At 48.8% G+C, this 9,709-nt stretch overlaps 2 protein-coding genes across 2 annotated transcripts; one reads left to right on the plus strand and one right to left on the minus strand.

Moving 5' to 3' along the window:
• Window positions 1-2,091: 2,091 nt before the first annotated feature.
• Window positions 2,092-2,677, plus strand: LOC100276732 (uncharacterized). Its single transcript, NM_001150449.2, has one exon. It carries the CDS (start codon window positions 2,199-2,201, stop codon window positions 2,517-2,519), a length of 321 nt encoding a protein of 106 aa, NP_001143921.1. The 5' UTR covers window positions 2,092-2,198; the 3' UTR covers window positions 2,520-2,677.
• A 717-nt stretch (window positions 2,678-3,394) lies between these two features.
• LOC103640517 (extra-large guanine nucleotide-binding protein 1) lies at window positions 3,395-9,014 on the minus strand. Its single transcript, XM_008663356.3, has 8 exons — window positions 7,711-9,014; window positions 6,853-6,990; window positions 6,616-6,720; window positions 6,349-6,525; window positions 5,978-6,158; window positions 5,536-5,780; window positions 5,255-5,421; window positions 3,395-4,374 (listed from the first exon to the last, which is right to left on the minus strand). The coding sequence occupies exons 1-8, from the start codon at window positions 8,725-8,727 to the stop codon at window positions 3,768-3,770; spliced, it is 2,637 nt and encodes an 878-aa protein (XP_008661578.1). The 5' UTR covers window positions 8,728-9,014; the 3' UTR covers window positions 3,395-3,767.
• Between the last annotated feature and the right edge of the window lie 695 nt (window positions 9,015-9,709).

The following is a 9,709-nucleotide window of genomic DNA, read 5'->3' on the forward strand; positions in this document are numbered from 1 at the left end:
GAAATAGCCGTTGCCCCGCTGTTACACCGGACAGTCCGGTGTACACCGGACAGTCCGGTGAATTTTAGCGGAGCAGCCGAAGTGAAAACCCGAGGCTGGCGAGTTCCTGAGGCCGCTCTTCCTTGGAGCACCGGACATGTCCGGTGTACACCGGACAGTCCGGTGAATTATAGCGGAGTGGCCTTCGGAAATTCCTGAGAGTGAAGAGTTCTGTGCGCGGTTCCCTGGTGCACCGGACACTGTCCGGTGCGCCACCGGACAGTCCGGTGCGCCAGACCAGGGTGCCATCCGGGTTGCCTTTAGCTTTCTAATTTGAACCCAACTTTGGTCTTTTTAATTGGCTTGTTGTGAACCTTTGACATCTGTATAACTTATACACTAGAGCAAACTAGTTAGTCCAATTGTTTGTGTTGGGCAATTCAACCACCAAAATTAATTAGAGACTAGGTGTAAGCCTGATTCCCTTTCAGAGATCAACTCTCTTATAAGTTTTATAATTTAGGTATTATAGAGGCGATGCTGACGGCCCATCTGCTTCGGCTTGGCTGCCGAGATGCTTCGAGAAGGAGACGGCAAGCGGCCGCGAGCGGGACTCGAGATGGCCAAATGCGTCGTCTGGCCCGGCCCGTTAGGTACGATTAGTAAACCGGGCCGGGTCGTCTAAGCCCGTGGGCTCGTTTTCCTGTCCGAGCCCGGCCTGTTGCGGGTCTAAATGGATCGGGTCGGCCCGTTAAGCACGGAAAAAGCGGGCCAAAACGAGCTAAACAGGTCGGTAAGCACGGTTTAGTGTAAAAAAGCGGGCTTGACGGGCTTATAGGTAAATGGACCGTGCAAGGCTAGCCCCGCCATGCTTAGTTCCTGTCCGAGTCCGGCCCACTTATTCATACCGGGCTGGTATGGGCCCGTACAAAAGCGAGCAGACCGGGCTAATACCGGGCCAAAAAACATGCTTCGTGTTTTTTATACATCTATAAGCGGGACTAGGTGGGAGTTCGGGTTATCCGAAATTTTTGGGTTGGGTAATTTGATTACTTAAAATTTCGGGTTTTGAGAATCGATACCCGAAATTACACCGGGTTTTACAATACTAAAAAATTCGGGTACCGGAATTTCGGATTTGGGTTCGGATATTCCTGAACCATCCGAACTGTTGTGTCAGTGTCAGCTTCATAAAAACACATACACCCTATTAAATTATGCACCCTATTAAATTAGTATAAAAATATATTTTGAATAATGATATACATGGATATAAAAAACACAAACAATCTACAATCACAAGTCATGCACACTTACACATAATTATATATACATAAATTAATAATTAAGAATGATATGAGTATATGACACATAAAAGTTCGGATAATTTGGTTATTTTGGGTACCTAGTTATGACACCCGAATTACCAGAAATAAATTTAGGTTTTGTAAGTTGCTACCCGAAATTTCCGAATGAAATTCGGGTTTGGATATTTTGGCTTCGAGTTACGGTTTTTTTTTTTTTGTCCAGTCACCGTGACCGGAACAAACGAGGCGGGGAAACGGCACGCCGTGCACATGCACAGTTGCACACACACACGGCGGCTACCGCTGGCGCTGGTGCTAAGAACTCGCCACGCCGCGCCAGGACACACGTTTCCGTTGCGATGGCGACGGCGGGCCGGAGCTGGAAGGGTTTTATCAGAAGCGAGCGAGGCTACACGTCTGCACTTTGGACGGGTCGCCGGCACGGGCCAGCCGGGAAGCACGCTGTGACACCGACACGGCGACACGTCGTCGCGATAAGAACGACGAGGGCGAGGGACGCGCCATGGCACGGCACGCCGCACGCAAGCACGCGCCTGAGTCCTCGCAGGGTCGCAGCTGACGAGCCGGGCCCAGCCGGTCCGACAGCGACCGGGCGAGCCCGAGCCGAGGCGAAACCGCGGGCACGGCGGGGAGCCGTGGGCGCGCCAACCGTTCCGCGGCCGGCCGTGCGGGGCCCGCGCCATCCACGTCTAGAACTAGAAGGCCTGGCTGGCCGCCTGATCCGTTCCCTTCGCCCCTTCGGCGCGCGGCGTCTATATAAGCACGGGGCCGAGGACCCCGAGTGACACACAGACACAGACACGGACACAGCAACCAACAAGTCGTCCAACGTCCAGGCTTTTCTGTTTTGTTTCTCTCTCACGCAAGTCGCAAAGCAAAGCGTCCCCCACCATGGCTTCCACGACGACGACGGCATCCAACAACCTGGCGGGCGTGTGGCTCGGCGAGCTCTCGTCGGCGCTGCATGGGACGTGGCAGGCGGTGGCCGTGGCCGCCACCCACGGGCTCGGCGAGGACGACGACCCGCGGCTGCCGTGCCAGCAGCAGCAGAGGCCGTGGCGAGGCGACGACAGGAGCAGCAGCAACAACAAGGCGTTGCGAGGAGCCGCGGCGGCCGGGACGGACAGGCGGGAGGGGGACGTCGCGAGGTGCGGCGGCGCCATGTCCGACACCACGCTCTACCTCCTCCTCGACCGGTTCGCGCCCAGCTGAGCGGGCCCCTTGCTCACCCGCCGCTGCCGCCGCCGCCGCCGCGATCGATCGGCGCGTGCTGTACTGTACAGGCGGAATAACTGCACGTCTGCACGCCATGGTTTCTGTAAATAAATGCTGTATATAAACTGCAATGGCATCTTGTGTTGCTTTCTGAATTCTGATTGCTCAGCTACCCATTCTTTTCGCTAATTCGCACCGTGAGCAAAGACAGTAAATTTCAGTATGGACTGGAACGAGGAGCAAATGAGCAATGCGCCACTGAATGCAATTCGAATCTTTACAGTTTAGGGAACCCAAAACGTAAAGAAACGTCGAAACCCACAGAAATCCGAATCCAAATCCGTGCTAAGTTTTGAGTCCATGCTAAATTTTTGAAATACAGTATAATCTGCTAGAGAGAGCCATCTGAACGCTTGGTCGCGTCAACGGACAACTATACCGGCATAGCCACGTACATTTTACTTACGGCGAAGCTCTAGCTGTTTTGTAGGGCTAGTTTAAACAAGGTCTTTCTTTAAAAAACACACACAACCATCTGCATTATCATAGCATGCAAGTGCAAGTTTTCATCTACCAATGATCAACGGTTATTACTCGTAAATCGGAAGACAGCTACAGAAAAAAAAATCTTAAAAAATCTCTAAGTGACAACCCTATTTTTTCGAGGGCTTTTCATTTTTTTCCTAAAGAAAATTAGTTTATTTTTCCTTAAAAAATAAGAATCCCTTAAAAATAAAGTTATCAAACTAGACCTACAATTTTTTCCGCAAGTTTGCAGACGCACAGGATTTACTTTTAGGCCCACGGTTGAAGATGACGCATCTCAATAATGGACATCTCCCAGCAAAAGTGCAAAACACCTCAAAGACAGATGACGCATCTCCCAGCAAAATATCTCAGCAATGGAGCAAAGCATCCTTCCCATGGTATGGTCTCTCTTGACACTGATGGCGAACCAGACAATATATACCAGAAGTAACCAGCATACAAGCCGATGGTCTGGCAGACTTAACTTCGCGCCAGCCTAATAATGCATCAAACGCAAGCAACCCACAATACAATTTACAAGAATCAGAATGGGCCGGGTCGTCTCCACCATTCTACTTTGCAAAAACAACTGAACAGCCACACAAGACGGACGATCTGCGACGGGACGGATGGGGGTACAGCTCTAAGAGAGCGTGCTGGGGAGGAAAGAAATGCACAGATATTTACACCTCTTCTTCTGCACACGACGAAGGAAGGTCAGGCAGTGAAGGAGCTCGGCTCCTCGCTGTAGACTGTCTCGCTGGCACCGAACACGGGCTTCTCCTCCTCCCACTTGACGACCTCCCGCCCGTAGCGGATCGCCGACCGGACGGACTCCTGGTCCAGAGCGTTCACGTACGACACGTAGAGCTTCCGCCCCGTCATCGACTCGAACAGCCTCTTGAACTTGGTCGCCATGTAGTGCGCAGCCATCTGGGGCAGTGTCGCGCCGGTGCTGCTGCGCGCAGTCCTGCGGCCGCCGCCGCCACCGCCGTTGAGGAGGTTGCGGCTGATCAGGGGAGTGAAGTCGCTGAACCAATCGCACGAGGTCAGCGGGGAACTGCTGATCTTCTGCTCTAGGAGATCGAACTTGGTGAGGAGCAGAAGGAAGTCTGCTTGCTCGAATGTTGGATGGAGGGTGATGCTCTCGAACAGCTGCCTGCTCTCTATCATCTTGTTGACAATGGTACCGTTTGCATCTTCGTAGTACTCATCGTAGTCGCTAGCAGCAACACAGAAGATAACAAGCCTTACGTCATCGAACATTTGCAGCCATTTGCAGTTCCCATGCAAACCTCTACTGTTTATCCTGATCAATTGGTACCTGAAAACAAATTAAAATAACCCCCATCGTTATCACACCTATTACAGTTGACATACCAATAGCAATAAAGAACTGAACCTAGAATAAGTGCAACATACTCATGCATGTGAGGTTTTAACAGGTTCTACACAGCTTTAGCCTAAACGTTTAACAGACCAAATGGTGAGCTATCATTTAGGTATTTATTCAAGCTAAATGGTCATTTAGATCGATCAAATGGGATAAACACCTGACCAAATGGACACGGCAAGCCACTGTGTAGCATTTACACGGAGTGTAAACAGAGTGCACGGACGTGTGGGCAAACAGTTGTTCTACATGAACTTATCTCATGCCCATACATCAAAATAAAAAAGTTGAACTTACTCAATTTTTATAGACTAGCATATAGCCCGTGCTAACGCTATGATCCCGCGGAGGGGAGGGGAGGCGGCAGCACGAGGGGAGGAGTAAGGAGTTGACGGCGGCGGCGGCGCGAGTGGGGGAGGGGGGACGATGGGCCGTGGGGGAGGGGGAGGCTGGAGGCGGCGGGGTCGTGGGGAATTGGGGATGAGTGATGACGGATGATCCAAATAATATTATCCATTGGATTTGAGTAAGGGAGAGGTCAGAGGATGTTATCCAACGATCTGAACCATTGGTTTTGATGTTGTGTTAAGTCTGGGTGTAATTTGTTTGGTAGATTTGGTGGAGGTTATGGGTGTGGGGGTGATTTGGTTGGGTGGGTTTTGCAAAGTTTAAACTAGTGGATTATATGGTGGTATATATTTACAAATGTGTCTAGTCAAGATAATATCGGACGACACACTATGATAAACCTCAGACTCGGTGAGGCAGGTAATAGCGGACTACCACCGCCTTAGGTGACAGAAGAACTAACCTTAGCAAAGTGTCTTGTGCATCGGGCTCATCAACACCCAGTCCACCCAAAGACAGCTGAGGGAAAGAGAATTCAGTTGATGCTACCCCATCTGAGGATGTAATCCCATCAGCATACAGTATATCCATATCTGACAGCTCATATTCCGTTCGAGATATATCAACAGCCTGGCCATTTCAGACAATAACGTTAAAAATGAACAATCACAATTTGTGCTATGTAACTTAACCCAAATATATAAAACCAAAGAAAAAAAAGGGACTGCCGTTAACCAATTATACCTTGTCAAGAAAATAACTGGCAGCAGGTGGAAGGAATGGCAGTTCACTTCTTCTATATGTAGCTTGAATAGCAGGATCTTTCCATAATTCATCAACAAGTGGTGCATATTCACGGCTTGCTGCAGGAAATATGTCTTCAAGATTACCTAAAGCCATTGCTTTAAGAATCCAATCTGAGAATGCTTTCAAACGTGGAATAAGGGAGTACTCAGTGACTTCGTCACATAATCCAGGTTCACAACACCCTGCAGAAAAAGGAAAAAACACTTGTAGTAGGCATATTACGAATACAGGACATTTCCTATTTATACATTGCTTTACAAAAAAACAAATAACTAGGGGTGTTCTGGAACACCTGGCACTTCAATTACTCAGTTATGCCCCAAAAAGAAGAGCAAAAAGAAAGAATGGGAGTTATAACAGCATGAAGATTTGATCATACCAGAGCTAGAAGGGTCACACTGACTGGTTTTTCTTCTATCAGCTAAAGATTCCTCTTCAAACCGCTCACGCCCTTCAAGCAATATGCCAAGGTAGTTGTATATGTTGCTTTGTATGATAAGTTTCAGATCTTCACGCTCATCCACTGAAAATGGCTTGCCAGTCTTGTACAAGAACTTCGCCTGATGTAATCAATAGATTCAAAATCAATTCACATGCAGCATTGCAAACGTGTGTGAGTGCAGGATGCTATATCACTATACATGTGCAAACTGCAAATTATATCTTGGATGTAATCTTACTACAGCCAATCGGTTTAATTATTTGAGCACATGAATACGCTAGATGTCCATAAGGCAAAAACATATGTACCTGCTTGAGTATGGTGCTTGCCCCTGACCCAACCAACAAAAACTTCTGTGTTGTTCTTTGTTCCAGGTAGTCAGGGATGGCTCTGTTTACTATGTCAACAGCATCTTCGCTGGATTGATTAGCTGCTTTGTTGGGTGTTGGCAATGACAGAACAGGACTAAGAAGCTTCACTATAGGCTGGTGAAAAGTGCAGACAAATTCAAAGCTGGTTATTTTTACCAACCTAAAATTACAACATCATTTACTCCAGAAGAATCTCAGGGTTACCTTATCCCAGATCTTTCCTTTAACAGTTTTTTGGCCTTCCTCTTGGTAAGTCCCATCAGCGTTCACCCAAAAGTGAGGTTTCCCAGCACATTGGACTCCTGCCAACTGAAATCAAGCATTTCATTTTAATGTTTTTTTTAAAAAAGGTAGCAAAATATGTCAAAACTAGTAGAGTGACGGAGCCAGATTGTTTTTTTCCATTATCTAAAAAAAGTATAGGAATATACGATTGCGAACCTTAAGCATTTGCAGTTCAGATTTTGTAATCTCTCGCCCATTAATCAATATTCCGGTGTTCCCGTTGCTTGCTTTTTGATCTAGAGAACCTCCAACATTTAGATTTGCGGTGATTATGCAATGTGGTTTGTGTCCCTCCTGGAATATTTTCAGTGAAAAGTTTGTTAGAGTTGAAGGTGATAAATTATTTTAGATTTAAAACAGCCAAAAATTTAAAACAACAACTGAACTATTGAGCAATTATGAAATTGCATAAAAGAACCAAAACATCATAACTACTATTCAATCCTTACCTAAAATAGAAGCTTACCTAAACCATAGCACGAGATGCCAAAATCAAGGTCTATATGTCATGACTAAATTGATGGCATGCCCATTTGGGTGTGCAATCTTTACTGAGCAGTGTAATCAAAATTATTACATTCTCCTGATTTAGACAGCATGCCATACATTATCATTCCTAAGACAAGGAGAAATCATGCAGACCATGATACAACATGCTTGACAGTGCTGATTCATCAAATCTCCATCAAGTCAGCTAAATATTCTGGCAGATTATGTGCAACAGCACCACACATCCAGAGTTCTAGACTATACATCATGATTCCAATTAATAATACTATAGATTAGTGAACTGCAGCTATAAAAAAATCACATAAATTGTCCTTCATTGAGTTTACCCGACAGAATACTTAGCAATCTTCACTACATTTCTGCACATTGACTGGCGCAATATTCCTATTTCTACTATGGAAAAGAATCAAAACCAGTTTAGTTATAGAGCGTTTGGTGTGATGAATCAAACAGCTTGATGTCACGGAGGAGCGCAGGAATATTAAAATCGTCGCAGACACATACCTTTCCCCAGAAGCCAGACACCTTATCGTACCAATAGAACCCCGGGCGGAGCCTAGACGGCGGGCACGGGCACCCCTGCAGCACCACGAGCTCCTCAGGCGACAGCTTGGAGCCGTTGACGTACACGTCCTCCGCCCGCAGCTGGTTTGCCGCGCATTCCCGTTCACTCCTCATGACCAGCTCCACCTCTGCTGCGCTGAGAAGCCGCCGGAGCACGCGCGACCCTCGCCCCAGCGCGTCCCGCCTGGACTCGGCCACTGGCCGGCCGATGCACTCCAGGCACTTGCGCCCCTCCGGCATGGAGCCCATCGCCCGGAGCACGCACCCCACGCAGTACCGCGCGCCGCAGGCGAGGCACGACTCCTTGTCGCGGCCCCAGAAGCCGCCTCCTTTTCCGCACCTGTAGCAGCCGCGGGTCCTGCCGCCCCTCCAGTGCGCAGGGGAGAGGGAGCCGCTCGACTGGCCGGCAGCAGCACGGGGCCGAGTCTCCCCTGCGTCGGCATCGTCGTCGTCGTCGTCCTCCTCCTCATACTCGTCCTCGTCATCAGAGGACTGGAGGAGGGAGCCGCTGGTCTCGGCGAAGGTGACCACGGGCGGGTGGTGGCGAGGCTTCAGCGGCAGCGCCTCGGAGCCGCCGTCGCCGTCGCCGTCGCCTGCGGCCTCGTCGTCGGAGGGGGAAGAGGGGAGCTCGGCGGAGTGGTGCGCGGCAGCGTGGTGGTTCTCGATGACGGAGGTGGGGGAATCCACCACAGCTCCTCCCCCGGCTGGCGCGGGGACGGCGGAGCGGGGCGCCGGGTGGGCGTGCGCGTGGATGGCGTTGCAGAGGGAGGACGGGGTGAGCGGGCGAACGACGGGGAGTGGAGACGAGGAGGCGGAGGGGGAGGCCGGGGGCGAGGAAGACAGCGCGGCGAGCGGGATGCGGGAGAGGTCGAGCGGGATGGCGCGCGGGAGCGTGTAGGGGAGTGGCGGGCCAACGTACTCCGCCGCGAAAGAGTAGTCGCTGGCTCCAGCGGCCATGGCCGGAAACGGCTGCAGCGGCGAGGAGAGCAGTGAACAGGAGGCGGCGGCTAGGGTTTCGGGAGAGGCATGGGGGTGGGAAACCCTAGACGAGGAGGGGAAAGCAGGATGGGGGAGGAGTAGCTGCTTTTTGGAGCATGCGCGAGGGAGCGAGACGAAAGGGAGGAGAGATGGAGAAGGCGACTGCTTTTGCCTGTGAACTGTGAGCTGGGTCCGTGGACCGGTGTACCAGTCCTGCCTGCCGCGGCAAGAAACAGAGTACTACACTCTTCAGTATTTCTGTTTCTTCTTCAGCAAGCACAGCTCCTTAGGTTTTAATTGGTGCAACAAATATTTTGTTATTAGTACTTTGAATTTATGGGTTATGTATAAGACATGTGTGTAATATGTGTCTAATTAGCACGCAGCAATCGACAACTCTATAATGACGACAACTAAAATAATCATGAGCAACGTCGTTTAGATTAAACAGTTGAAGATGGGATTTTATGTTAGGAGGTGTTTGGAAGTAAAGTTTTTTCACGGTTTTAGAAGAATAGTATGCTCAAATACTGCAGTATTTTTATATAGAATGGTGTTTGCCAAGCTAGCTAAAATATGTGTTTTCAAAACTGAAGTATTGTAAATATCTTAGTTATTTTAAGATATTCTAAACTTAGGTCTGGATATCGGTTTCTAAAACTGTAGTATTTAAAATTATGGTATTGTCATAACTAAAGTATACTATAGTATTTCAAAAATTGTGGTTTTCAGAAACTTTGTTCCCAAATCGGACCTTACATGTCATATATCCACATAGGTTGTGTGGGATTGTTTAGTAGCAGACCAACGACTAGGAGATAGGAGGGACACAGACAATGCTTACAACTAAAGCTAGAAGACGACAAGACTATTGATTATGGTAACCGATAAAGTGTAATCTAATGTAGTTACAATAAAATTGAAACATCGACACCATAAGTTTATATCATCTTTTTGTAGA

The sequence above is a fragment of the Zea mays genome, chromosome 1, assembly GCF_902167145.1.
Source record: "Zea mays cultivar B73 chromosome 1, Zm-B73-REFERENCE-NAM-5.0, whole genome shotgun sequence".
In the NCBI taxonomy this organism is placed as follows: Eukaryota; Viridiplantae; Streptophyta; class Magnoliopsida; order Poales; family Poaceae; genus Zea; species Zea mays.